Raw genomic sequence first — 27,366 nt, 5'->3', positions numbered from 1 at the left:
GGTGCCATCTTTCCGCTCCAAGCGGAAAGAAGTGATCTGAACAGGTTACGAGTAAGAGATAAGAATGTCTCTCGATCTACGTTCGGTTCCCCGAGTTTTCATCCCTCCCTTACTATTTAGTTTGAACCTTCTCGTCTAATCCTCTCCTTTGTACGTGTTTACCCCGCCTGTTGGTTCTGTGCGTGGTTGAGTCGATGCCCGGATGCATTAATACGGCGCAGTAGTCATTCTGGGTAAGCCGGCAACAGATTAGATTGGTTGTTGGTTATCTGAGTGACACCAGATATATGCTATTTGAGTGGACGATTAAGCTAGAAGTATGCACCAATTCCCATCTTTTCAAAACGTTGCTTACACTCTGAGAGTTGTATTGGGTACTAGTTATTCAATATTCCGGCCACCTCGGACTTGTGACACTCACTGACACCAAGCGTACCACATACATTCAAGGTCATCCGTTGCCCACTGTACTTAAATCCATAATCGTGTAGGCACACCTGAATTCTATTCTATGTTCATTGATAAATTCTAATTACAGAATTTCCACTCCAGGACTATCATGTGTTTACTCAAAGACTTCCCACAGGATGGTCTTATCAACCACGGGTTTTGGATTCTGATGACGACGATCCTCGCATATGTTATAATCTTAGTGGTGTACAGGCGTATGTGACACTACTAGGTATTACTCAGCGAGATCACTGATATTTACAATATCCAGTATTCCTGTCCCCCCTGGCAAGAATACCTGGCCCCAAACTAGCTGGTAAGGAAAGATCACTAGAGCCCCAAGTATTGCTGATTATACCACTTGTTTGACTAGCTTCTCACATACACATGCTCTCTCTCTCTCTTAGCACTTACCGGCTATTATGAGTCGTACTACGAGATCTGTCTGGGGGGCCAATACTTCAAACGCGTGGCTGCCATGCACGAGCAATATGGCGAGTTCTCATATCACGCAGGCAAGCTGAAGCCAGTAACATACTAAACTCAGAGATAACAGGGCCCATTGTGCGCGTGACTCCCACCGAAGTACATTTCAATGACCCGGAGGTAATTGAAACTGTATACCCTACGACGGGCAGGAAGACGGACAAGCCCCAGTGGGTTGCCGACAGGACAGGTAGTAAGTATTATAGCACGCACCCTATACTCCTACCCTCTGCCCCTTATCGTTGTTGGGCTCTTGTTTCAGAACCTACTCATAAGTCGTTTTCTCCCGACAGCCCCCTATTCCATTGTCTCAACGGTGGAGCACGATGTGCACCGAAGGCGCCGCAACGGACTGAACTCGTTCTTTTCCGTGGCCAGCATCCGGCGCCTGGAGCCCATTATACAGGAACGCATCGCCAAAATGATGTGGCGCCTCGAGGTGGAGGCGGCTGCCGGCGCCGACGTACAGCTTCACCGCGTCTTCAAGGCTTGCGCCAGCGACGTCATCACGACGTACGGGCTCGGCGACTCACTCGACTTCCTCAGCATGCCCGACTATGGTCAGGCTTGGTTCGCGTCGACCGACTTCTTTTTCTACCTGACTCACGTCTTTGCCGTCTTCCCCTGGTTTGTACAGCTGGTCCAGTTCGCGCCAAGCTGGCTCGTCGAGGGTTCGGTACCCTCTTTAAGATACCTCCGGATGCGACAGGAGGTGAGTTCTATTATTCGTTGTTTCCCCACTGGCCACGGAGGTGTTTGCGGTCGTCATCGTCCTAGCTCATGTGCGTAGAGCATTTCATCCCTAACCAATAGAGGAAATTGAAATGAACTGATGCTGGTATTGTGCGAAGTAGTGGTGGATGGAAAAGGTCCGTGAGATAAGGGCATCGCCTGATCAAACCAAAATCAATCGTACCATTTTCGCGGGTATCTTGGGTAGCTCGCTGCCGGACGAAGAAAAGACGGACATCAGACTGGCAAGCGAATCTCAGCTTGTCATCTTCGCTGGGGAAGGAACAGTTGGTAAGGGCCTGGTTAATGAGACCTTGAAAATGGAAAATACAAGACGCCAAGCTGACCATATAATGCCGAATTAGCCCATACCTTAACTTGCGCCATGTATCACTTGTTGGCGAATTCTGCTTTCGCCAATAAGCTTAAAGGGGAACTCAGTCCCCTCGTATCCGACACAAACCACACCGCACTTCCCACGTTGTCTCAAGTCGAAAACCTCCCTTACCTCAATGCCGTAATTCAGGAAGCCGTACGCCTACACCCGGGAGTGATGTCCCGCCAAGTACGGGTTTCTCCCGAAGAGCCGATTACCTACTACAGCAAGCGTACCAGTGAAGTCTACGATGTCCCACCTGGAACCGTAGTGAGCATGTCGCCTCTGATCACGCATATGAACCCCAACTACTTCGAGGATCCTTACACTTTTGACCCGGAAAGATGGGTCAGAAATCCGTCGCTCAGCCGATGGTTCATGGGATTTGCTCGAGGCTCAAGAAACTGCGTTGGGTATGCCCACCCGTCCACGTCCGTAGACGACTTCAAAGAAAAGCAACCAGTTCGCTGACACGGGGACTGAATGCCCAATACAGTATGAATTTGGCTCGTCGGGAAATGGCTATGATCATATCGGCGTTGTTCATCAAATACGACATATACAAAGGACAGGGCGGACCCACGATGCAGCTGGTCGACACTCTTCGGGGGAGAGACATTGATGTGAGCGCAGACTATATTATCCCAGTAACTGCTAAAGGAAGCAATGGTTTGCTGGTGAGATTCCGGAACTGAGTATGATGTAATTCAAACAGCCCAAACATCCAAAATCCACTCTATTGCATTGCAAAGGGAAGACCCGAGAGCTTTGGGTCCCTGGCTCGAGGGCTTACCCCTGAGGCCGTACACCGCCAGCTGAACTTTCTTTGTCAGGCGTCTGGGCAAGAACACATCCACATCAAAGGAACTCCTTAGAATTTGACACTGGAATCTTACGGAACAGACTACAGATCAAACGATTGCCTCAGCTCATAATGAGCTAAGAGAACATATATAACAGAGATCATTTCCAGTCTTTCAGATCGGGACCCCTTACTTTTTAAATCATCAAAATAAACCCTCATCAGCTGGTAATACTATGCGACAACTCCACTAAATTTTATAACTGCTCAGATATTACTTAGCAACCCGCACATTCAATCCTTCTTTTCATTATGGCGAACATCGTCAATGAGTTGGTTAACCAAGTCGTCGACCTTGCTTATCCGACTTCTATGCTTTTCCATGTCATTATTGTCATTCTCTTTCAACTTCTTGTTATAGATCTCATCCTTATCTGCCTTCTTTACATCGGCCAAGCGAAAGTCTTCAATACGGGGTAGATCATATTGCTTGCCGTGATGACCCTAGCAAATGTGCTTGTATCTATGATTAGGCCGGTGCTAAATCTTTTAAGATAATCAACATGCACCTAGTGGGAGACAATCGGGCTATGAATTTAAAATAAACGTCATGGTCTCGTATAAGTCACTCATAATGTATGACGTGATAATATGGTATGGAAGCGTTAATTACTGTGATGGGTATTAGGGGCGTATTAGCAGTTGTGGGATAGGAGATAGTATTGATTATGGAATTCGCATAAGGCTATGACTTGGTCGGAAAACCCATTATAAGAGAACTGTTGTGATTGATGTCATAATTGAATACGTCCAAGGTGAGTACCAAGAATTTTAGTGGTAGATAATACCACGTAGCTCATTTTCGTTTCAAGTTTCACTTTGTTTCCTTTGCCTTGTGTAGTCCTTGCTGGCTTGCATCTCTGATAGTTACAGAGGTATCAGGGGTAGTGTATCATATGTCGGGTGCTTTTTATCAAGTATACGAAGAATCTAAAGGGGCTACAAGAACCATACATAATGCGCTACTAACCGCACGATATAACTGCTCTTGTATTATACCCGAATAGCGGAAGGGACATATACGAGCTATTGTTTGCTCATCTTCATCTGCTGACCGCATAACAGTTCCTATATATACTCATCAGCAATTATAACTATTCGTTAGCCAGAAAGAATCATGGTCTGACTAGATAAGTTAAGGTACGATGTGGATCAAACTGCTTCGCTGGATCTGACACACTGATCCTTCGGAAAGCGGCACGGACGCTATGCAGGTTCTTTCCAGTCAACTGGATGATACATTGTCTCAAAAATCTACACCTCACGCCTCTCTACCAACATCCCTACTTCCGGACACCAGTCCGTAATCTCTTTCATCCGATCATGCTGCCAGCGCTGCGGCCGATAGTAGCCTAGCGGTTTATCGTGATAGATAGTCTCGACGGAGAACTCCTGAGCGACGCGCCGGGTTGGGAGCGCAGCCTTCCGCCTCATGGCCTCCTTGTAGAACCACTGGTCCTCAAACTCCCCGGTGCTCTGCCGGAAGTCTACCTCCTTCGTGATTGCCGCAAACAGCTTCGGGTTTCGAAGCGACAATCCTCCGCTGTGTCCATCCCTATACGTTGGGTCATTCGGCGCGCTGATGAAGTCGTACTCAAAGAAGGCCTCGACGGTGTATAGGGACCGGGAGCAGATGATGCTATCGAGCTGGAACATGAGGACCCGATGTGCCGACTCGACTTGCTCCCATATCCACGGTCGGGTGAGGAAGTCGGAGACGTGGAGGCTAGTCGTCAGCTCGGTCGCTGGCGGTAAGAAGCGTATCTTGATCTGGCCCCGTTGGACGGCTCTCACAAAAGCGGGCGAGTACGGCATCTTCCAGTGCTTCTCCAGCGTGAAGAGCACGAGTGACCACGCGGGACCTAGCACGGTGGCAAAGTGCAACATGACGGGAACCAAGTTGGGTGACGCTAAAGCATTGCTCTCGATAATCACAGCTAGCCGCGAGGTACTCGGAGCAATGACATCGGCTGCAGCAGGTGCGACTTGGTGACCACCAGCTCTACTTAACTCGGCTTTGCCAGCAAAGGTCACCGCCTGATGTATCCATTAGCAATCATGAAGCTTTCGGTTTAGGAGGAGAAAGTCGAATGCGTTCAAACTTCAAGGACAGAGAGTCGGTACGAACATCAAGAATACCAGGCAGAGTATATCTGGAAGGGAAAAGACAGCAATAGGCAAATGCAAAGGAAATTAAAACACTAAGTATCAGCCGACTAGAACGGTTTCCTGGACGCTCCTGGTGATAAACCGGCTTTAGAGATCCCATGATGTCGGAATTGAACGAAAACTTTCAACTGAACAACACGATAACAATGTTCTGGATTTGCCACTGGTGAAATTGCTAATGTGGGAGAGAGGAGGGATGGGTTGAAGGGCGAAGGGTGGGTTAATCCCATTGACAAACACCTGGTATGCAAGGACTGCGATTGCGAACCAACCAACCAGCCAAAACGAGTTGGGTTGCAAAGCGCATGAAGCGCCAAGTGAGAATGTTTGCTAACAGCAAGCAGCCCCCTATTTTAGTTCAACCGACCGATCGGTACCCAATCATGATCATCAGCTGTGTTGGTTGGGCGGGCAGCCGAATACCACACGTACTATTGGCAGGCAAAGAACCCCCTTGCGTGAGGTAATACTCCACCGCGACAGATTGCACGGCTTGTGACCGCGTATTCGTGTACACGGATGTGGATATGAGCAACCTGCTTTGGAACCTAGATAAAGCGAAAGCCCCATGGAACAAGTCGTTGGCTATCCATTTCCATGGTTTTGGGTCTCGTTTCTTCGACATAACACGATACCATCAGCTTCTTTGTCGACATCATGGGCGCCGGCCAGAATCTCGGACCATTGACAACAGCCGCACCACTGTCGTCCACCTGCTTCAACCAGATCTATAAAATAAACACGTCTCCGGGCTATTATCTCATTCAGGGCCCACCAGAAGGGGCTTCATGCTACCCCAGTGCCTATGCTGGAGTCATCTCACAATACTATTCTCCAGCAGCGTCATGTCCATTCGGCTTCACGCCTGCATGTACTAGCACAAACGGAGCGTCCGAAACCGTATACACTTGTTGTCCAACGTGAGTAAAGCCTCTATGAATTTCAGATTCCTGGAGTTCTGATCCGTCGTATAGGCAGTTCGATTACATATGCCAGACCACCAGTTTCTACCAGTGGGAGTCCACGCTGGGCTGCGTGACTCCAGTAGACTTCTCCTTGACGACTACCTGGACAGTCCTCAATGTTGAGAACGGCAAGACGGTGGCCACAACGAGCTCAGGGTACCAGGGCGGAGCGAACGCATTTAGTATACAAGTCCGCTTCCAATCAAGCGATCTCGTCATTTCGGAAAAGGCAAGCATTTCTCTCTGATTTCTTCTGAATAGGGGGCCTACCACGCTAACAGCAAACCAGACGTCTCCTGTTGCATCGACGAGAACGCCAAGTCATGACTCGAACCTTACTACGAATACAGAAACAGCTGGTGCCTCTTCAAGCCGACTCTCAGGTGCCATAGCAGGGATCGGTGTGGGGGCAGGCATTCTGTTTATTGCCATCGTTGGGGCATTAATTATGATGTTCAGGCATCGAAAGCGACATATACGAATGAAGCATACGGCCCAGATGGTCGCCAGCAGTTACAATTCCAACCCGGTTTCGAAATACGGGTCGGAGATGGGGGCTTTGCCCCAGAAGATATACGAAGCGCCCAATCTCACCTACGAGCTCGAAGGAGCGGGCCCGAGACCTAGAAACTAGGTAAGAAAGAACTGAAATAAGAAGCTTAATAGCTACGGACTGAACATATCACGGAATACATACCTAAAACTAGTACCAAGTGACGAAGAAATATATGTGCTTTTCAAATGGACGGAGGGCCAGGCTGAAGACAATGAAACCTCAAACCAAGACCAGGGCATCCCCAGATCCGAGTTCGACGAATTCATAGTCTGGAGCCCTGTCGCCCATGCTCTTGGCCTCGCTTTGCACTGCGTCGGCCACTGTATATGCCGTACGTCTCAACAGCGGCGCAATGAACCCGCCTCCCTTCTTCACCTCGTCGTGAGTCGCAATCCAATACTTGGCCCCGCTTGCGCGGACCGCCTCCAAGCCATTCAAGGCACCCAAGTTCAGCTGCTTCGTCATCCAAATGCGGACGTCGTGGAGGCCGTGTAGAAGAGCCCGCGTCTCGATCCCAGCCGACTTCACCGATGCGAGGTCCGAGGCCTTGATGCCGTGAGGCGAGTATATGACGGCAGCGCTCGTAGCATCGGATTGATTGCCCTCTGTCTTATGCAAAGCAGGCGCGACGGTTTTGAAAGCGATAATGACCGCCGAGTGGTAGTAGAGCGCATTGCCGGCCGTGATGACCCTGCCAATCCCAACCCAGTCCGGAAGTGGCGGGACGCTCAGCGTCTTCTGCCAGTCTCCTGACTCGGAGGAGAAACCAGGCGTCGTGATCACGGTGTCGAAATGCTGCCAGGACTGAATGAGCTCGGCGGCCTTCTCGGTTGCGAAGACCGGTGTTTGCCTCGGCAGCTCCTTCAGCGTGGCCTCATGGCAGTGATCGGTGAACTCATGCGATATAGCGACGACGTCAATAAGCGATGGTGATGCCGGCTGCTGCGTTTTCGCCTTTTCAGCGGCTTCCTTGCCGTGTTCCACCTCGGTCAGCAGCAAGTTCAGCTCGTCGATGGTCTGCACGCTGGGCGCCACCAGGTGCCACTGCGTCGAAAACCACGAAGCGACATCCGACTGCGGCCCTTGCAGCCATGGGTCCAATAATATGTTGAAGCGGCTTCTGCGAACACCACTGCCGTCGGCAGCGGCAGGCTTGTCGGTGGCTGTTGGTGGGTAGGGCAGCGAGACCAACCAGGTAGTGTCGGCGTTGAGGTGGATAAGAACGGGCTCGCCAGTGGCTTGCTGTAGCGTGGACAGTAGTTTGGCCCGGTCGCTGATGTTGACTGCCAGTTTTTCGTCTTGGGCGCCCAGTGAATCCATCAGACGTATTTGATCGATTTTTCTCTAATTATAAAAGGATATGGCTTCAACTGTTAAGAGGACAAACTGTTATTCTATTCCGCTGCAACTGACCTGCATTGAGCACACACGATATCTATGATGCCATAGTCGGCCTTTGTAGCATCCTGCTGATCAAGGGTGGGGTGCCGTCCAATTGGAGTGCCCCCCCCTGGAATTTAGCGCTTACAGAAGCTTTATGCCCGAGGAATTCATTTAGTCAAACGCCTTCTTGTTCACCCGCGCTCGCGAAGTCGGGATATGTTTCATGATGCTATTTAAATCGCTAAAGTATGAAAATGAATAGAAAGAAATACATACAGGTCAACCGTGTTTTAATGTTCAGCCAAATAACCCTCGACTGTCTACGTGGCTCTCGTACCACACGAATAAAAAGACAAACAAGAGCGCAGTCGGCACCACGATAGCCAGTAGCCGCATCTGCAGCGCAATCATGAACTCAAGGCAGCCCAGCATCCCCTCGTTCTCGGTGTAACGCATCCACACGCTTCGGCGCTGGTCCTCGGGATGCGGGGGGCATGAAGGTGATGGAAGCATCGTAGAGTCGACCCTCCTCCATTGTTGCCATCCAGTCGCGCATCCGGTGGCTAGGCGGGTAGTGGTGGTCCAACCCGTTTCGGATGCAGTACTCACAATGCGTGGAGAGGGGGCTGAGGACGTCACAGGTACAGGAGCTACTACTTGACACCGAAGCACACCGGGTGCTATCGAAGTCGTTCATGACTTCGCCGTTGGCTGCAACTACCATGGCCCTGTCGGCATCAACCGCCCGCGGTTGTGACTGCTGCTGCTCTGTCTGCTGCGGCAGCGGCGGAGGCGGATGTATTTGAGACACCCTCGACGCGGGTCGTATCGGGATTACGACAGTCAGCTTTTTCATTGTTGTTCCGTGGTAGTTTGGTTTCTTAGGCAGGTTCGAGCTCAGTAGTGGCGTAGTATCGACGAATGGGGGGGCATGGTGTTGCTACAGCTACAGCCATCGTAGCAGACTGGGGCGGCCTGTATGGCTTTTGGATTTCTTATCAATGCCTGTATAACAGCGAAACAAGTCAGCAGAAACAGCCAAGGCCTTGTTTTACCCACCTCTAATGCTCCGAATACAGTTCCTTGTGACAGTGTTAACAGTATTACGCGATTTGATCAATGACTTTGTTTTTAACCGTGGTCTCTGCTCGGGATTTATAGGCTACAGGGGTATGGAGCTTCATTGTTTGTATCATCTGTCTTTGGCTTTGTTCGTCTTAACCAGACAGACAATCGTCAAAAGACAGCTTTGTAAGTTCCGCATGGGCCGTGGCTTCTACTTTGGACTATGGGTCATTTCTATACATTGTCTTGAAAGCCTTTATTTACTCAAAGGGGGATTGGGGGGTCGATACAGAAGGGTAAACAGTCACTGAAGGCTTGTGAAAGCATGTGTATATGTGCTGGGGACGTAGAGACATTGATGGGGAATAGTGAAATCTACCCCTATTGCCGTCTAAGTACCCATACAATCTAAATTTGATCAGTCGAAAACGTCAGTAGCAAATCGCTCATTCCGGTTCTTGTCAAACCACTCCACCGCCTCCTGTTCCGTCATCCGCTGGCCCATCATCCGCTCACTCTCGTCCTGCAGTATGCGTACCAGCACCTCCTTGGCCGCCTGCGCCATCTTGGTGGCCCCGCAGATGTAGATTCGCGCGTCCCGGCGCCAGACGAGCTCGCCGACCGCCTGCCGCTCCCGCCACAGGCGGTCCTGGACATAGCGACACCCGTGCGACGCCTCGGTGCGACGGCTGTGCGCGCGGTAGACGGCGACCACCCCGGCTCTCTCCCACTCGTCCAACTCGTCGCGGTACAGGTCGTCGACCGCGGGGTCGCGGCAACCGTAGAACAGGAGGGCGGGAGCCAGGTTCTTCTTCTGTCCGCCGCCTGCGGTCGAGAGGAGCCAGCGCTCCTGGAGGAAGGCGCGGAAGGGCGCGACGCCGGTTCCGGCCGCGATGCACACGATGGGGGTCTTGGTAGGCTCCAGGGGGGAGGCGGAACCCTCCCGCGGCGTGGCGCACCGATGCTTGGACTCGGTCGCCTGGGAGTAGACCGGCAAGGTATGACGATGCCGCTCCGACGTGGCGTCCGACGCCAGAATACGCTGGTGCATCAAGAACCGAGTACGTCAGTGTCAATCTGCCTTCATGAGCTAAAGGCGATGATGATATCGAACTACGTCGATAACAATCATCGATTAGTACAATGTCTCATCTCATGGAACTCATAGAAGGGGTAATATTCCAGGGAAACGGCCTCAGGGGTAATAGGACTCACTACTGGCGCACGCGCATGGGCGGCAACATCGAGAGGAAACACCCGAATGGAATCGGAAGATCAAGGAAACCCTCTAGTATACCAAGAACCGACATGTTCTTGGACCGAACCTCGTCTTCGAAGCTATCCGTTGACAGCAGAAGTATCTTCTCCTTGACTTGGCTATCGTCGGCGAATTGGCTGATATCGCTGATGTTCTGGTTAAGGGGAAAGCAGTCAGCACATAATAATTAGTTGGTAGGTAATTCCGACGTACCCGCTTCGTAGCTACCTGGTTCAGTTCAACGTAAGAGTCCAACACTTCAGAGACAGGCAGGCTGACATTGGTCGGGAGTGTGGTCGGGTACGACGACTGGATGGTAACATGGGCATCCCAGGCCAAGTGGAAGCGCCGCATCACGCGGCCTACCACCTCCTTTGAATTATGCGGCAACACGGCCAAGTAGTCGCCTGCCGAATAGGTGCTTCCGCTGGGAAGCTGGATGGTAAGATGGCGCTTTCCCCCTAGCCCGTCGGTACATTTTGTTAGGCTTCGGGCGTCGACGATGAGGGACTCTTGAACGTCTTGTCGTAGGTCAGAACGCCTCGGAGTCGAAAAGGCTACCTGAACTGCGGGAGCGGCTTCGGCACTCTCGGACCCCCCGAATTGTTTCTTGATGGCCGGCCACAAGGTTTGGTCCTCCCATGTCTCGAAGTCGGAGAACATGTCTCGATCTTTGGCATTGGAAGCTCCCATGGGCACCATCCTCGAGGCCCCAAGTGTTTCGAGAGTTGAATCTATCAGACTTGGTACCCGTTGGTAGGTTTCAGCCCAGTCACTATGGCCTGTCCAGTTGTCAGTGTCCCATCGTATCGCAAAATTTACACCGGCAATTGAGACGACATACCACAACCCCAGACAGCATATGTCACGCCTTCCAACTTCTTACCCCCTAGATTCTCGATCCAGTTGACAAAGTGCGACGCGTTGTATGTGGGTTGGCCTTCGTACGATGCTGTGATGATAACCATAGGAATTCCGGTGGGTAGTGCCTCTTTGGCGGTGTCTAGTATGTCGATCGACGCAACGTATCCATGCACTTGTGCAGCGGAAGCAAGCCTCTGCGCCATGAACTCGCAGGTCCCCGAATTCGAGCCATAGTAGATGGCGATCTTCCTCCCCATCGATTGTGCCACGTTCTTATCGATACCTGCCACCCCGTTGGAGGAAGAGCCCGTGGGAGAAGGGGATGTGCTTCCACCTCCACTGTAGACACCGGCCAAGCGCGCTTCCAGTTGAGCGGGAGTCAAGCCCTCGCGAGAGATAGCCCGGACGTGGAAGTCCTTGGGCTTAATAGTCAGCCCCTGAGCGATACTCAGTGTGTACGAGGGGTTATGCATGACGAGGTTGAAGTTCTGCAAGAGAACAGCAAGAGCGAGGATCATCTCTTGCCACGCAAACGGCCGACCAATGCAAGCGCGAAGGCCTGTCCCAAATGGCGCCCAGCAGTGTGGGAAGTCTTTTTGCATACGGTCAAAGTTCGCGTCCAGCATCCGTTCGGGCTTGAACTCGTCGGCATCGGGTCCCCATATTACGGGATCGCTCTGAGACCTGGTAAGGAAGCAGACAATCTGCGTGTCTTTCTTGATGAGGTATTTGCCGCCTAAAATTTGGTCGCCAATCGACTCCCTCGCAAAGGCCGTGATGGGTGCATTCAGTCGCATGGTCTCTCGAATAAGCTGAGTTATGTCTTGTTCAGTGTTGGGTACAGGAAGAAGAAGAAGAAAAGGATTCCACGAGACAAGGGATCGCTACTCACCGCCGATAAGTACTTAAGCTTCGGGACGTGTTCCAGGGTGACGATACCAGTGCCGACAACATCATCGACCTCCTGCTGAGCCTTTCGGCAGACTTCTGGATACTTGACCACATTGTGCAGTGTAAATGAAAGCGTGCCGGCAGTTGTTTCGTGGCCGGCAACTAAGAAAGTAATCAAGTTGTCGATTATGCTCTCATCCGTCATCATTCGTCCCGTCTTGGGATCATGTCCTACCAGCATAGCGTTCAAAAGATCTTTCCTCTCGCTGGAGCCACCTGCAAGTCTCCTCGCGTCGACGACCTCGCGGGCCGTTGACCGCAAGAACTTGATGTTGTCTTTGAACTTGCGATTCGCCGAGTGGTAGAAAACGGACGGCATGAATCGATTCGTCCTGAGCGCCGAGGCTTCCAAGACTTCGTTCATGGCCTGGATGAAGGGGTGCAGGTCCTGCCGGTAGTACGAGTTGAAGCGGAAGCCCATGGAACACAGCGCCACGGTGTCGAGGGCGAGGCGGGTCATGTCGGTGCCCACGTCGATGGGTTCGTGGGGCCCTTGCCGTGCCCATTTCAACGCCAGCTGGCTCGCAATCTCATGCATCTCGCCAAACATGTTGCGTATGGACATGGGCCCGAAGGCAGACATGAGGACTCGGTGAGCCACGCCCCAGTTCTCTTCCTCTACTCCGGTGGACTATGCAGGTGCAAATCAGCAGCAGAACAGGTCTGAGATAGATATCAACATAAATAGATGTGCCACTTACAGTAAAGAGTCCATCATTCACGGCTGCTCTTAGTTCCTACAGTGAATGCCCGTGTCAGTCAATAGACAAAAGTTCAAAGCCTGGTCTCTGCACGGGGTAAGCAAGTTTCTTCCTTACCTCGACTTCGCCCTTGATAGACTTCCTGAAGCGAGAGTCATTGCAAGCCTCGTGCACTAACTCCCAATCCGACACAACGACCATCTCCAGCCCGGGCAAGCTTAACTTGACAATGGGGCCATACTTGTTGGTCAAGTTCACCATGGTATCCAATGGGGATTTGACGTCGACATCGCCCAGATTGCCCACAAATGGCGCCTTGGGAGGTTGGGGGATTGGTACAAGATTAGGGGCCATGCTGCGTAACAAGCTGTCTTCTGTCGCTGGTGGTATTCATCGGTGTGCGGCGAAGAGGCTGCTTCAGGTCATTGTTGGTGCTGTTGTCTCGCCCAACCTTTATATACACAGACATACTGAGCGATGACAAAAGGGCATGGCCATGCAAGGGCGTAGTCTGGTGCTGCGCCCACTGGTCACGAAGTATAGTCGGCTCGGGATTCATGCAGCTGATGGCCTGATCCCTGTGTGGATCCCCGCGGAGACCGCACCGGGGGAGTGGGTGCGTGATCGGCAATGCAGGCCTTCGTAGCCCTGTTAACGCATGGTTCGTGAGATATGCTGTTTTGCGACAAGTGAATGCGAATGCGAACTAGCAATTTGGATCCACCAGAAGTCATCGAGACAAAGTTTATTTGATACGGAGTGGCAGGTGGATACCCCTGAATCGTAGGGTCTTTCCTTCGCTGATTTCATTAGTTCCAGGCCAACCACCGTGTGTTTACGAAGCCTCCAATCACACATCACTCCTCAGCTCGGCCTCTACCGCCCACAGCCGTCTTTCCTTTTTTAGTTCTCTTTTCACGTAAATAACAGTGGCCCAGGCCCAAGGCGCCGCCCAAACGAAAGGCAAAACCCACCCAATGGTGTACGCGTAGTCGATAAGGTCGTCATCCAGCCCAAAAACCAGCGCCAGGGTCACCATGGCACAGCAGTCGGCGCCTACGGCCCAGAACAACCCGAGCCGTCGCAACATCGTACGGAAAACGTGACTGGCGGCATAGCGATGGTTCAGGTTTCGGCGGAATTCCGTCGTCCCGGAGCCGTCCACGGCGCAGATGTCTTCAATCAGAGGGTAGATGCCCGGCCGCAGCTGCGCACCTCGAGGTATCGACGAGATGCGAACAGGCGCGGGGATGGAGAAACTGTGGAGGACGTCGATGGAAAGACTGACGGTGCCGAAGATAAATAGGACCGTGGATAACGGCATCGCGAGTAGGCGTTTGTCGGGATCATCTGGCTCAAAGGCCCTATTCAACGCCATAGTCAGTGGTGGCCAAAGATATAGGGGTTCGCCTCTGTTTTCGAGGAAACGGCAGTGGTCATATTAGGCACTCACATGGCAATTTCAATGATTATAAGAATCCAAGTAAACGCAAACCACCATTCGAACCAGTCGAGATACCACCACCGAGCCCCAATAACCCGACAACCACTATTCTTCTTGCAGAGTCTCCAGCCCCTTAACAGCAACTCGTAGATGCTGGCGCCCCCGATGAGTGTCGTGACGATGGTCAATACGGTGCTCGCGCTTAGAGGATGATAACGTGGATTTCCCGGCCCAAAGCCGTACCACAGGAGGAAGTAGAGCCCGACGGGTAAGAGTAAGCTGTCGATAAAGGTATAAAGAACGAAGAGCGCGATGCCGGAGCGCCTCCCTATGAGAGAAAATTCCAACGATGGCGGTACCGGCTCCAGTGCAGATTGCCTCCTCAGAGGTATCGATACTGGTGCATCATCGCCCGCGACGGTGCTTTTGTTCTGAAGGTGCGCCTCAACGGGCTGTGGGATGTCGACCTCGGATTGGGACGCTGAGAGCGCTTCACAAGTCGTTGACTCCCAGGTATGAACGAGTTTGGTCGATGCTAAGGAAAGGTACCGTCCATACGTGCCCGAGGGTCTGGAAAAGGGGCCATCGAATCTCTCATCAAATGTTTCTCTTGGAGTTTCGTCGATCTCGGCCACGGTCGCAGACTGCGCGGACGGTGCGACCTGCTCAGTGGCAATTACAAACATCATTGTTGAGGGTGGGCTGATTGAACTGGTGCTATATTGCATTATCAGGAGGTTTTGATCTTGACTAGATTTCATCACGTACTAATAGACCCGGAATTGGCGAAGAAGACGCGACTCAGCCCGCCAGGTTCTTATCTGTCGGCCGCTCTTTCATCGTCAAATCGGCGCCACCGCCTGCAGCGACGAAGTAATTAAGGTTTGAAACTGGATGATTCGGCATGATGGTCAAGGGTAGAATGGACGGGTGTCCCATTATACGAATATGGGAGCCGAAATCTCCGCGGGAAGGGAACCAATCGCTTTTGTTCTAATGCTGAGTGGTCAGCGGCCAGGGCGGTGGCCGGGTTCCACAACGTCGCCGATCCCTGGTTGAGTAAAACCCCTGATGACCGGGGCCAGGGTTCAACCAAGAGATCCCGGGGCCCCGCGGAATCTTCCACCAGAGTAGCCAAGCAACAGGACGAGTGCAACTACTTAATCCACGTATAGAGTGCATTTCAAACGGGGAAAGCAAAAGTAGCAGATACCCTGACATACAGGTCTGACAACTGAGAAACCACCATCGCGAATAGCACCTTTCTATTGTTAACATGGGTCACCACAATCACGACTTTTCCGGTGATCAGTATGCTCTGATGGGAGTTTGGGGCCCGCCCACAAGCTGGGCCAAGTGAGTTACCTTTCACTCAAGCCTCCCCTACTCAGCCCGGGGGTGAATACTGACTATACACGCAGTTTCTGTGAGGAGGATTACGCAGTAACACGATATACTGCCGAGTTTATCAACACTCTGTCGAATGTAGCCTACGGTATGAACACCACGCAGTACCCCTTGCAGCCGTTCCTGGAAGCTAACACCGTGTGACTACATAGTATACATGGCACTTCGCTATCCTGGACGCCGCAGATATTCCGGGTTATTTCCTAACCTGGACTTTATGTCGCTATCGATGATACTTGTCGGCGTCACCTCTACCGTGTTTCATGGAACTCTGGTGCTAAATGCACAGTTGGCCGATGAATTATCTATGCTGGTCCTTGCGACTGCCATCCTCCATCGGCTCTATACCGTGGGACAGAGTCCCCTGGTTGGGAGAATTTTCACCGTTCTCCTACTGTCGTGTACGCTATGTCTTGCCGTCGCGTATGTCAAGTCTGGCGACGTCATGTACCACGTTACCATCTTCGGCGCGCAGTTGACGTGCATATGGCCTCGCACGCTGTATCTGATATTCTCTTTTGAGGGTGCGGAACGGAGGGCAAGACACTTGCGGCAGTTCGCCAAAGCCATCATCGCGCTGGCGGTTGGCTACGCGCTGTGGCACATAGATTTGGAGTTTTGTGAAGCTCTGAGAAGCATAAGGCTTGCGTTGGGGATCCCTTTGTCGTTTTTGCTGGAGTTTCACGGTTGGTGGCACGTCCTCACGGCTCTTGGCGCTATCAAGTATATCCAGCTTGTTCGTAGCCTCTGCCCGTAATCAGGCGACCCCCAGTCAAACGGGGTTGCTTGATCTGTAGATAGGGGGGACTGATTTAGTAATAAAGGCAAGCAATATCAAAATCGCAGAATGCCCAGAAATATTGCACAGCTATGTTTATTCTGCAGTATCTGCCTGTTTGTCTGAGGATATCCGCCCTCGTGTGTCCGCGGGTTTCCGACGTGTGCATGACATTCATCTCCAGGCCCCACGTATCTTGACGCCACCATCGGGCCCAGCCAGGCCGGACACGTGGGATGGGGTTTTCCTGTTTTCCTTCGACTCTCGCATTCGGTCCCACCTTGCGCAGCCGGGATGCTACTGCCTTGGAAGTGGACCCAGGACATATCGCAGGGGGTCGTCTGCCACCAGACCCAAACCCCAGTTTTGGGTATCCGGGGACTGACACTTGCTACTTAATTAAAAGCCTAATAAAATCAGCATCGTATCTAGAGTATACCATCGAAACGATATTCGCCTATGACGCATTACTCAGCCCGCGCCCCCAGAGGCGGGATCCGCGGATGGTGGTATTACTCTGGCCCATTGTATATCAAGTAGTTGTCTGGAGTGTGCTACATTGTATTCGCAACCTACAAACTACTGCTTTGTAATATAATACACCCACTTCTATCTGCTTCGTTCGCTGGTTAAGAATAACGTTCCCGTCTCACAGCCATAAAAAGTGTTGTGGTACCAAGCCACAATGGGAAGAAAGGACCGTCATCAAGTCATAGAGGCGGACATCGAGTTGTTAGCCCGTAAGTTGCACACCCCCTCTGGCGATGACTTGGATCCGCACGCGGAAGCGTTCGATGCCAAACTATGGGTCAAGTCTGTTACCGACCTCTGGGGCTTCGATGCCTCGAAAGGATCCCAGAGGAAACTTGGTGTGGCTTTCAGCGACTTGTCAGTGTCAGGCATCAGTAGCACGGCACCGAAATATCAACTGAGTGCCGGAGGTGTGTTTTTGGGCCTATTCACCACACTCGCTAGGTTTCTCACTAGTGCTCGCCCTTCGAAAGACACGTTAATACTGCGTGGCTTCGAGGGCGTCATTGAAGATGGGGAGCTTCTCCTCGTCCTGGGCCCGCCGGGTTCGGGGTGCTCAACCCTTCTCAAAACCATTGCCGGAGAAACCACTGGCCTCCGCGTAAGCCCTGACGCAAATGTGAACTTCCGAGGTGAGTCAATTCGGTAGCGTACAAGGGCTTCTGGGAAGCCTAGGTACTCCGCATCTGATTCCCTATAAGGCTTTAAATTGCTGACTGACACGCACAGGAATTCGGACCAAATACGTCCGGTCGCGGTTTCGCGGGGACGTCCTCTACAATGGCGAACGTGACGTCAACCTAGCTCATCTGACGGTGGGCGAGACGCTCACATTTGGGGCCCGGGCCCGGTCGATCCGCACGCCTCCGCCGGGGCTTACGCGCCGGCAGATGGAGGACATGTCGCGCGACGTCATCATGGCGGTACTCGGCATCTCACACACCTTTGACACGCGCGTCGGCGACGACCTGGTCCGTGGCGTCAGCGGCGGCGAGCGCAAACGTGTCAGCATCGCGGAGGCCGCCCTGACCGGCGCTCGCCTCCAGTGCTGGGACAATTCGACTCGGGGTCTGGACAGCGGCAACGCCGTCAACTTTTGCGAGAGCCTCCGGGGCCAGGCCGACCTTCTCGGTATCAGTGCTGCTGTGGCCATTTACCAGGCGCCCCAAAGTGCCTATGAGGTGAGAAAGCTCCTGGTTTGAGCAGCGGGATGTCGAATTGGTGGGGAGAATTTGGCTGACTCGACTTACCAGTTCTTCGACAAGGTCACAGTGCTATATGAAGGAAGGCAGATATACTTTGGCTCTATATCTTGCGCCAAGGCATACTTCGAAGAGCTTGGCTTCTACTGTGCGTTTTCATACTTGCTGCGAATCTCCCCTGAAGTGTTCCATACAGTTACTCACCACCCCCAGGTCCCGACCGACAAACAACCCCTGACTTCCTAACATCCATGACCAGCCCGGCTCAGCGTGGCATACGGCCCGGATTTGAGAGTCTTGTCCCACGTACCGCTGATGACTTTGCCAATATATGGAAAAGGAGTCAGCAACGCAATGCTCTGCTCGCTGAGCTCAATAGCTACGAATTGAAACATGCCACCGACCAGAGACTGGTCGAGTTCCAGGAATCACGACGCGCCGAGCAGGCCAAGAGCCAACCAGCACGGTCGCCCTACAACATTTCGTTCGCTGCCCAAGTTAATCTAAATCTCTGGCGTGGCTGGAGAAGACTTCTTGCCGACCCAGCCTATACCATTGCCTCGCTGGTATTCCAGATCATCATGGCTCTTATGCTGGGCAGCATGTTCCTTCATCTCAAGGAGGATACTTCAACCTTCTACTACCGCGGCGGAATCATCTTCTTCTCGTTGCTTTTCAACGCCTTTTCGAGCCAACTCGAGGTGGGTTGCTCCAAACCAACAGCATAGCACTGACTGACTCGATTAGGTTCTTACGGTGTACGCAGAGCGTCCGATAGTCGAGAAGCAACACAAATACGCCTTCTACAGCCTGTCAACGCAGGCCATCGCCAGCTATGTGATGGACCTGCCCTACAAGACAGCCAACCTGATCATATTCAACCTGATCGTGTACTTCATGACATTCCTGCGGCGCGACGCCGGTAGTTTTTTCTTCTTCTCGCTCGTGACGTACCTCACCACTCTCGTCATGTCGTGCCTCTACCGGACGCTGGCGTATCTGACGCGCACGCCGGCCCAGGCCATGGTCCCCAGCGCTCTCCTCAGCATCGGCCTCATCATCTACACGGGCTTCTGCATCCCGCCGGCCTACCTCCCCGACTGGTCTGCGTGGATGTACCACATCAATCCGCTGCGCTACGCCTTCGAGGCCCTGATGACCAACGAGTTTCACGGCCGGCAGTTCCCTTGCGCCACCATGGTGCCCCAGGGACCCGGCTACGAGCGTCTTTCTCCGGCGTCCCAGGTTTGCTCCGTAGTGGGCGCGCGTACTGGCGAGAGTATGGTAAGCGGTGACGATTATATCGAGCTATCATTTGGCTATCTTAGTATGAATAAATGGAGGTACGTCAAGTTCTTCCTCAGAAAAGGGATCGGACCCCCCACAATCCCCCTTTCCCCCTCTTCTTTTTTACCTTTTGCAACGTTTGCTGATGTATCTCAAAATGTAGGAATGTCGGCATCTTGTTCGCATATTTGATTGTGCTCTTTGGCATATACATTGTAGCTGCTGAGCTTTCGACTCCACCGAAGGGCCGCGGCGAGTTCCTAGTGTTCCGCCGGGGCGCTGTACCGCATACGTTGACCAAAGATCCATCCAATCGCGCAGAAGATGAGGAGTCGGCCAGCTCTGAGGCCCCCTCTGTGGCGCAGATCCAAAAAGTACCGTCCAAAGAATCGGAAACAGTGGGAAGAGGGACCTCTGTCTTTCACTGGGAGGATCTCTGTTACGATGTGGAAGTTAAAGGCCAGGCACGCCGTCTCCTCGATCACGTCGACGGCTGGGTAAAACCTGGGAAATCCACGGCTCTCATGGTAAGGTCCTATATACAGCATTGCTTGAAACTTCTTCCCCCGATCGAGATCTTCTCTAACACGATAGGTTTCCTTTATCAGGGTGTCTCCGGGGCTGGCAAGACCACACTTCTCGATGTTTTAGCCACTCGTGTAACGATGGGGGTAGTGAGCGGCGCCACGCTGATTGACGGCCTCGCCACAGATGCGTCTTTTCAGCACCGGGTCGGCTACGTGCAGCAGCAGGACCTGCATTTGGCGACGACAACAGTGCGCGAGGCGCTCGAGTTCAGCGCCCTGCTGCGGCAACCAGCGGCCGTGCCCCGCGCCGAGAAGCTGCGCTACGTCGATGAGGTCGTCGACATGCTGGGCATGCGGGACTTCGCCGGCGCCGTCGTCGGCATGCCGGGCGAGGGGGGCCTCAACGTCGAGCAGCGCAAGCGGCTGACCATCGGCGTCGAGCTGGCCGCGCGCCCCGAGCTGCTCGTCTTCCTCGACGAGCCCACGTCGGGCCTCGACTCGCAGACCTCGTGGGCCATCTGCGACCTCATCGAGAAGCTCACGCGTAGCGGCCAGGCCATCCTCTGCACCATCCACCAGCCGTCTGCCATGCTGTTTCAGAGATTCGACCGGCTGCTGCTTCTTGCTTCTGGGGGAAAGACGGTGTATTTCGGAGGTGAGATCCATTCCCCAATCCATAAAACAACATCTGCTATATCTATGTCGTTGTATGCTTACTCGAACATTTGGAAGACTTGGGCGATGAGAGTCGCACTCTTATTGAGTATCTAGAGCGGAACGGTGCCCCAAAATGTCCCGCAACTGCGAACCCTGCCGAGTGGATGCTAGAGGCTATACACGCGCCTGTTGACGGGACCAAGGGCATTGACTGGTTCGAAGCCTGGAGAGACTCACCCGAGTACCAGGCGGTGAAATCGGAACTTGCGCGGTTGCGAAATGCCTCTGCAGGCTCTGGTCCGATACGCACCTCTACGGCCCTAAGAGATCCATCGCTCGGACAAGAGTTTGTGTCTTCATTCAAGACACAGTTCCGGGAGGTGTTGTTACGGACATCCAAGCACTTCTGGCGATCACCTACGTATATTTGGTCCAAAGTCCTCATGGTGGGCATTTCGGTACGTTCATCCCAGGCGATCATTGATCATGGTAGACAACATCCACTCACAATTTGTAGTCCCTCTACATTGGTTTCAGCTTCAGCGCTCAAAACAGCCTCCAAGGCTTACAGAACCAGCTTTACGCCATCTTTATGTTTTTCGTGCTATTCGGCAACCTGAACGAACAGATTATGCCTACATTTGTGCCGCTTCGCAGTCTGTACGAGGCGCGAGAGCGGCCATCCAAGATGTACCAGTGGACAAGTAAGTTTTGGCCTCCCGTACCCATATTGTTTCTTTCCCACACATGGCCCCGACGATGCAGCTGACTAACCACGCTCGTGTATAGCCTTTCTGCTGTCCAACATCCTCGTCGAGGCCTTCTACAACTGCTTGATGGCGGTGCTGGCGTACCTCTGCTGGTATTACCCTGTTGGCTTCATTCAGAACACATCAGCGGCGGATGTGACGGAGCGCGGGGCGCAGGTGTTCCTGTTCCTGCTGGAATACATGCTGTTCACGAGCACCTTCTCGCACTTCGCCATTGCGTGGGTGGAGACGGCCGAGACGGCGGGGGTGCTGGCGACGCTGCTGTGGCTGCTCTGCATCTCCTTCTCGGGCGTGTCCATGCGGCCCGCCGACCTCCCGGCCTTCTGGACTTTCATGTACCGCGTCTCGCCCTGCAACTACCTCATCAGCGGCATCATGTCGGCCTCTTTGACGGGCAGCCCGGTCGTCTGCTCCGCAGCAGAAATCCTCCACATGCAGGCCCCGGCCGGCCAGACCTGCGGCGACTTCCTGGGCCCCTTCGTGGCGGCCCAGGGCGGCACAGTCATCGACCCAACCAACCGTGGTGTCTGCGCTTACTGCCCTGTCTCAACGACGGATGACTATCTCTCCGGTTTCCAGATTCTCTACTCGGATGCCTGGAGAAACTTTGCTCTCCTTTGGGCCTACATTGCCGTGAACGTGCTGTTGACGTTCTTATTCTACCGACTTTTTCGTGTTCCTAGAGGCAAAGCCTCGAAGCGAGCATAGGTTAATGCTGTTGGATAAATGATTATTGGTGTATCGGTTTCAATAGAATGTATAGAGCTATAATATTGTCCGAAATGATGGATTGGGTTGAAAATGCTTTTGGAGTTTTAGTCGGGTGCTTCCTCCTGTAGAAAGATACATGTTAGCCAAAATCAACTAAAAATGGCGGCTGCCCAAATGCCCGTGCAGTGATCCATTCGATTCTACCCTGTCAGCGATTTATAAGCATCGCCAGGAATCAGCGCCATCTTAGAAATGCCATCCGAACCCGTTCGACGTCGGACGCTGCTCTGGCTAGGCCTGCTCCCCATCATCATTATCACCGTGTACACAGCAGCATTTCGTCGCGACACCAGCAGCAGCAATATCAGTAGTCGCAAGGGGGACAGCCCCACCACGCCACACAGCGACTACTCAGACAATATGGCGGGACAGCTTCGTGGGTTCGTGCTGAACCCGCGCGTATTCAACGCCTCGCTCTACAAGTCCATCTACGACGTGTGGTTCGGCGGCATGCCCGCCCACGCCGTCAACGCGGCGGCGCCCACCAAGGAGATGGCGATGCGCTGGTTCGCCGTGGACCAAGCCTTCGACACCCAGTGTGTCTCCGCCGGCGCCGAGGCCCTGGACGCCATCGGCCCCAGCCGGCTGGCGCTCCCCAAGTTCACCACGGTGCAGGAGGACCGCGCGCACTACGCGGACATGGCGCGTCCTTTCGCATCGCAGTATGACGGCGCTGCTAACAAGGAAGAAGCGAGCGCCGTGGGCAAGAACGCCCTGTCCCTCGTGCTGCTCCTCGACCAGCTGTCGCGCAACGTTTACCGCCAGGACCAGGGGCTGATCTATGGCCACTACGACCGCCTGGCGCGCGCCGTGTCGCGTGACGTGCGCGCCCGCCGCATCCTGGAGGGCCCCGGGTTCAGCGACGTGCAGCGGTACTGGCTGTACATGCCGCTGATGCACTCGGAGGACCTGGCCGACCATGAGGAGTTCGACGAGTACATCCGTGAGAAGGTTACGCAGGCCGAACGGGCGGGCGATGAGGCTTCCGTGGGGTCGCTCCGCAGCAGCGTCGACTTCGGGAAGCGGCACATGGACATCATCCGCCAGTTCGGCCGCTTCCCGCACCGCAACAAGTGGCTCGGGCGGGAGCCGACCAGGCAGGAGACGGCGTTCTTGGAAGATGGGGGCGACACCTTCGGGTCGGGTTAGGGTATATTGAGTTGTCTGATTGATAGAATATCGACTAGATCTAAATAATAGATACATATAGGGATATCAAGTCGTTTTGGGGCCAAAAGCGGATATATCTTCCACGGCACGATGCTGGTGTGTTTGAAATGGAAGTGAAATCGAAAGCCACATTCTATCTAATATCTAAGGGGGTATACGGATATCAGTTGCTGCACACGATATTAAACTTACTCATCTTCCTATTTCGATCCCTATTCTTTCTTGGCCCGTCGATCTGCTATAACCTGAAAGATGCTACCATCATACACACGTCGGAGATCCTCCTTGGTGATCTTCCCGTCCTCGGGCCAGATCATCACATAGGTAGCGAACCCTAGAGGGGAGAATGTCAGTCAATGACCCTGCATGAACTCTGCCCCTAAAAAGGAGAAATGGAAGGGGGTTTGACACATACATTCGAAGAAGGCGCCGAACCAGCCGATGGGGTCCATAATGACCCGCTGGCCCTGCATCACATTGGCAATGTCCCGAACGGTGAGGTAGTCGCGGCCCTCGGCGTACTTGGCGAATATGTCCTCGAACCTCTGGGGCATGAAGCGGCCCTCGTTGTCGTAGGTCTGCGTGTCACTGCCGTGCTTGTCCTTGTGGATGCGCGCGATGTAGATGCGGAAGAAGGGGTCCGGGAGCCAGCTGCCGACCGTCGGGTACGAGAAGTTACCATGGATGATGACAACCGACAGCAGCGACAGGATCAGGCCGAAGCCCACGGCACGGAAGCCGCGCCAGGTGTCAAGCGGCCAGATGATACCATCGTGATCCTAATCGAGTTGCATACGCACGTTAGTAAGAGGTAGTTATGGTGCACATCTCCCTTGTCGGGGCGGTACTGGAACTCGGCAGTTGATGGTCCACCTACGGGGTCGAAGAAGTCGAGATGCTGCTGAAGCACAGTCTGGTGGCGGTGCTTTTCGGCCCAGCCGCCCTCGGTAGTCCCCAAAGGCTTCTCGTACGTCGCGGCGAGGTTTGCGCGCGCAGTACCTGTATGAAGTGATGTGAGCGAACGTGCATCTTTCACCTGTCTCGCGTTGGATTGTACATATACCAACCTATGTGCGGTAGCCTCTCGTCGCCGTCCGGCTGCAAGAAAGGGTTTCGCTGTTCCGTGACAGGCACTTCAGGGATTGAGCTGACGACTGGCGGGGCGACCCCGTTGGTGATCGCATGCTTGGGTTGCTTCGCGTGTAACACCTCGGCCTCTGACGGCTCCAACTTCACCGCGTCGGCGTACGTTTCCATCGAGTTGTCCATGGTGCGTCAGTGAATGCAAATCTCCAGGACGAAAAGTTTCCTTTATGTTATGAAATGAAATACAATTATTCTACAACTAGACCTGGAACTCGAGGGTCTCAACTTATATGAGTAGCCCTCAATGAAACGGACAATCGCAGAAACCAGTGTCATGACGTCACACGTCGCACCTCCTGAGTTACGGGTACACCGGTAGAAGCGCTCTCACATGCAAATATACGTTGTTGGGTCACGATAACATGAGGCGTGTCTGAAGATGGGCTGATTAGCATCATGAGATAGGGATTTAGTGTAGCAATAGCAACGTGAATGAGCTATTTGGTGGTTGGGTGTCTAGTGAAGCCTTTGGCGCCTGCACGTGCGCAATCCGTCGCAATCTCTGTGTCTCTGACCATTCCTTGGGTAAGCCCAGGGCGGCGCTTCGAATATTGGTTGATACGGCGAAGGAAATGCAATTGGCAGAGGAAAAAGTGCCAAGACAGGTAATAAGAAGGAGCAGAGGAAAGACAGACGGCGTTGCATTTGAATCGTAAAAGCTTCTTAAGCTGAGCTGTACTCTCTCTCTCTACACCCCCACGTCGAGTGTTGGGGGAATGCAGGTGTTTTAGTCGCTGTAGACCAACTGTAGACCAACTAAATTCATGCCCTCTAGCCTCCCTCCCCCCGCTACGTCATTGGCAGCAGGGCCCATTTGCGGGTCACGACCTCACACTTGGTTTCAAGGCAAGGAATCCAGGAACAGCTTTGCAAATCATCCCAGACCAAACCACTGAAATAGAAACCCGAATAGCCGGTGGCCGGCTTGCTGGCCCATCTCTACGCCGCCTGAGGCATATGGACCCGGATGATGCATAGTACAGACCCAGAAACTTGATTTCGGCACTATCTGCAGTGCCACACAGAGAGTCGCGCATTGGTCGGTTGACTCGGCGCGCTCTCCGGCTTAGAAGACTCCTTCTAGAATGCATCGCCCACCGCCACCCCGGTTCAGCCCCCTGGCCAAGATGGATGCGGGAGGACCCTGATTTCTATCGACTGGCCAAGTTTGGCTATGGCTGTATCCTCGCTGCCATCATGCAAAATGCAGATCTCAAAGGCATCCACCTCCGCGATACGATTGTAGCATGGGCCCTTCCGGCAAGAACAAGCCAACCAGGTGGGTGTGCGATGACTTCACATCCCCTTGCTGGGACGCGTACGCGGCTTGGCTGAAGTAAACCAAGAGTGAGTACAGTGATCGGGCAGCCGATGAAGTCATCAGCCTACCTGTTCGTAACTGAATACTATGCGCATTTGAGGATATAAGGGCAAGCCTCTCTGTCCTCAAACTCATGATTCAATCAATTCAGCATCAGCATTTCTATCCAACATCATCCTCTAATACAATCAATAATCTACTACCTCTCCTCTCCTCTCCTCTCCTCTCCAAATACAACTTCATTCTCAAGCCAATCACATTGAACCACATTCCAAGATGAACTCCTACGGAAACAACAACAACTCCTCGTACGGCTCTTCTGGCCGTGACGAGTATGGCTCCTCTGGTGGCCGTCAAGAGTATGGCTCATCTGGACGCTCTGACTACGGCAACTCTTCTGGCCGCAACGAGTACGGCAACTCGTCTGGTCGTAACGAGTACGGCTCTTTGGGCAACGGCTCCATGGGCAACGGTGGCTCCTACGGGAACAACAACAACAACAACTCCTCATACGGAGGAGGCTCTATGAACGATTCGTACGGCAGCGGCAACAACTCAAACTCCTACGGCGGCGGCGGCAACGACCGACGCAACAACGACTCGTACGGCACTGGCTCGTCCTCCCATGGCAACGGCGGCGGCTACGGCGGCAACAACAACAACAGCAGTAGCTACGGAAACAACGATAGCTACGGAAACAACAAAAACAACAACAACAACCATGGCAATGGCAGCAGCGGCTATGGCAACAACAGCTCTGGCGGCGGTCGTTACGACGACAACAACAGCAACAACAACAGCAACAACCACAAGAACGAGAGCTCTGGTGGCGGCATGGGCGGTATGCTCGGCGGTATGCTCGGCGGCGGCAGCAGCAACAAGAATGATAAGAAGGACAGTGATAAGAACGAAACTATCACCGACAAGATCATTGACGGTGCCGCCTCGTACGCCAAGAAGAAGTGGTAGATTACTTGCTCTGCCGATGTACAACACAATGTTTCTATAGCTATGACATGAACGAAGCGTCCATTAGCGGGATGTAATTAGTAGCGATATATATTACAACTAATACTTGACACTATAGTCTGACAGTGTATAACTTCATGTCACTCATCATAACCTTTTCTGTGTATCGTGATTGCGTAGTAATATGTGAAGGATCGGTACCCACACACTACCATCCCTTATGTCTACAAATAGTTTTCGGATCCGGTTGATATTGTTTATAGTGAACGTGGGAAAGTAGCATATATTTAGACTTGAAGCGCGATCATTTGTTTTCTCCAGGTAACACGGTAACTTCTTGCGGATGTGGTTCCGCTTCTACCCAGGATGATTATATTTCTTAGACAACCAGTAATTGACACAATCGAGTAAATTGCACGCGAATGAGAATATTAAAGTGGGTTTACTGTTTCGTTGTTTCATCATGTTCATTATAGCAATTATTTACAGGCCTTGAAGAATTATCTGCGAGAAATGAGACCCTTGATCCATCCAACCAACTCCCCGCAGGCGTTGTAAATTCCAATGG

At 52.9% G+C, this 27,366-nt stretch overlaps 12 protein-coding genes across 12 annotated transcripts; 6 read left to right on the top strand and 6 right to left on the bottom strand.

The window, feature by feature from the left end:
- Nucleotides 1-559: 559 nt before the first annotated feature.
- PG998_003990 (Cytochrome P450) lies at nucleotides 560-2,515 on the top strand (the record flags this gene model as incomplete). Its single annotated transcript, XM_066870808.1, has 6 exons — nucleotides 560-665; nucleotides 722-766; nucleotides 998-1,129; nucleotides 1,230-1,648; nucleotides 1,791-1,959; nucleotides 2,034-2,515. 6 exons carry the CDS (start codon nucleotides 560-562, stop codon nucleotides 2,513-2,515), a joined length of 1,353 nt encoding a protein of 450 aa, XP_066734558.1.
- A 1,645-nt stretch (nucleotides 2,516-4,160) lies between these two features.
- PG998_003989 (uncharacterized protein) lies at nucleotides 4,161-4,793 on the bottom strand (the record flags this gene model as incomplete). Its single annotated transcript, XM_066870807.1, has 1 exon — nucleotides 4,161-4,793. The coding sequence occupies one exon, from the start codon at nucleotides 4,791-4,793 to the stop codon at nucleotides 4,161-4,163; it is 633 nt and encodes a 210-aa protein (XP_066734557.1).
- A 939-nt stretch (nucleotides 4,794-5,732) lies between these two features.
- PG998_003988 (uncharacterized protein) lies at nucleotides 5,733-6,287 on the top strand (the record flags this gene model as incomplete). The annotated part of the gene is made up of 2 exons (XM_066870806.1): nucleotides 5,733-5,995; nucleotides 6,050-6,287. 2 exons carry the CDS (start codon nucleotides 5,733-5,735, stop codon nucleotides 6,285-6,287), a joined length of 501 nt encoding a protein of 166 aa, XP_066734556.1.
- Nucleotides 6,288-6,815: 528 nt separating this feature from the next.
- Nucleotides 6,816-7,916, bottom strand: PG998_003987 (uncharacterized protein; the record flags this gene model as incomplete). Its single annotated transcript, XM_066870805.1, has 1 exon — nucleotides 6,816-7,916. The coding sequence occupies one exon, from the start codon at nucleotides 7,914-7,916 to the stop codon at nucleotides 6,816-6,818; it is 1,101 nt and encodes a 366-aa protein (XP_066734555.1).
- Nucleotides 7,917-8,394: 478 nt separating this feature from the next.
- On the bottom strand, nucleotides 8,395-8,835 carry PG998_003986 (uncharacterized protein; the record flags this gene model as incomplete). The annotated part of the gene is made up of 2 exons (XM_066870804.1): nucleotides 8,395-8,605; nucleotides 8,654-8,835. The coding sequence occupies 2 exons, from the start codon at nucleotides 8,833-8,835 to the stop codon at nucleotides 8,395-8,397; spliced, it is 393 nt and encodes a 130-aa protein (XP_066734554.1).
- A 627-nt stretch (nucleotides 8,836-9,462) lies between these two features.
- PG998_003985 (Bifunctional P-450:NADPH-P450 reductase) lies at nucleotides 9,463-13,172 on the bottom strand (the record flags this gene model as incomplete). Its single annotated transcript, XM_066870803.1, has 7 exons — nucleotides 9,463-10,086; nucleotides 10,271-10,456; nucleotides 10,516-11,084; nucleotides 11,147-11,978; nucleotides 12,059-12,748; nucleotides 12,819-12,854; nucleotides 12,936-13,172. 7 exons carry the CDS (start codon nucleotides 13,170-13,172, stop codon nucleotides 9,463-9,465), a joined length of 3,174 nt encoding a protein of 1,057 aa, XP_066734553.1.
- Nucleotides 13,173-13,668: 496 nt separating this feature from the next.
- Nucleotides 13,669-14,951, bottom strand: PG998_003984 (uncharacterized protein; the record flags this gene model as incomplete). Its single annotated transcript, XM_066870802.1, has 2 exons — nucleotides 13,669-14,182; nucleotides 14,272-14,951. The coding sequence occupies 2 exons, from the start codon at nucleotides 14,949-14,951 to the stop codon at nucleotides 13,669-13,671; spliced, it is 1,194 nt and encodes a 397-aa protein (XP_066734552.1).
- A 587-nt stretch (nucleotides 14,952-15,538) lies between these two features.
- Nucleotides 15,539-16,426, top strand: PG998_003983 (ceramidase; the record flags this gene model as incomplete). Its single annotated transcript, XM_066870801.1, has 3 exons — nucleotides 15,539-15,618; nucleotides 15,684-15,757; nucleotides 15,822-16,426. The coding sequence occupies 3 exons, from the start codon at nucleotides 15,539-15,541 to the stop codon at nucleotides 16,424-16,426; spliced, it is 759 nt and encodes a 252-aa protein (XP_066734551.1).
- A 706-nt stretch (nucleotides 16,427-17,132) lies between these two features.
- On the top strand, nucleotides 17,133-22,129 carry PG998_003982 (uncharacterized protein; the record flags this gene model as incomplete). The annotated part of the gene is made up of 9 exons (XM_066870800.1): nucleotides 17,133-17,610; nucleotides 17,708-18,159; nucleotides 18,232-18,328; nucleotides 18,394-18,881; nucleotides 18,928-19,523; nucleotides 19,631-20,649; nucleotides 20,727-21,109; nucleotides 21,169-21,355; nucleotides 21,441-22,129. The coding sequence occupies 9 exons, from the start codon at nucleotides 17,133-17,135 to the stop codon at nucleotides 22,127-22,129; spliced, it is 4,389 nt and encodes a 1,462-aa protein (XP_066734550.1).
- Nucleotides 22,130-22,384: 255 nt separating this feature from the next.
- On the top strand, nucleotides 22,385-23,341 carry PG998_003981 (uncharacterized protein; the record flags this gene model as incomplete). The annotated part of the gene is made up of 1 exon (XM_066870799.1): nucleotides 22,385-23,341. One exon carries the CDS (start codon nucleotides 22,385-22,387, stop codon nucleotides 23,339-23,341), a length of 957 nt encoding a protein of 318 aa, XP_066734549.1.
- Nucleotides 23,342-23,574: 233 nt separating this feature from the next.
- Nucleotides 23,575-24,631, bottom strand: PG998_003980 (uncharacterized protein; the record flags this gene model as incomplete). Its single annotated transcript, XM_066870798.1, has 4 exons — nucleotides 23,575-23,696; nucleotides 23,778-24,141; nucleotides 24,240-24,361; nucleotides 24,430-24,631. 4 exons carry the CDS (start codon nucleotides 24,629-24,631, stop codon nucleotides 23,575-23,577), a joined length of 810 nt encoding a protein of 269 aa, XP_066734548.1.
- A 1,474-nt stretch (nucleotides 24,632-26,105) lies between these two features.
- Nucleotides 26,106-26,798, top strand: PG998_003979 (uncharacterized protein; the record flags this gene model as incomplete). The annotated part of the gene is made up of 1 exon (XM_066870797.1): nucleotides 26,106-26,798. One exon carries the CDS (start codon nucleotides 26,106-26,108, stop codon nucleotides 26,796-26,798), a length of 693 nt encoding a protein of 230 aa, XP_066734547.1.
- Between the last annotated feature and the right edge of the window lie 568 nt (nucleotides 26,799-27,366).

The sequence above is a fragment of the Apiospora kogelbergensis genome (assembly GCF_038363985.1).
Source record: "Apiospora kogelbergensis strain CBS 113332 chromosome Unknown utg000002l_segment0_segment0, whole genome shotgun sequence".
Taxonomy (NCBI): domain Eukaryota; kingdom Fungi; phylum Ascomycota; class Sordariomycetes; order Amphisphaeriales; family Apiosporaceae; genus Apiospora; species Apiospora kogelbergensis.
This window is presented reverse-complemented; position numbering and strand designations above follow the sequence as displayed.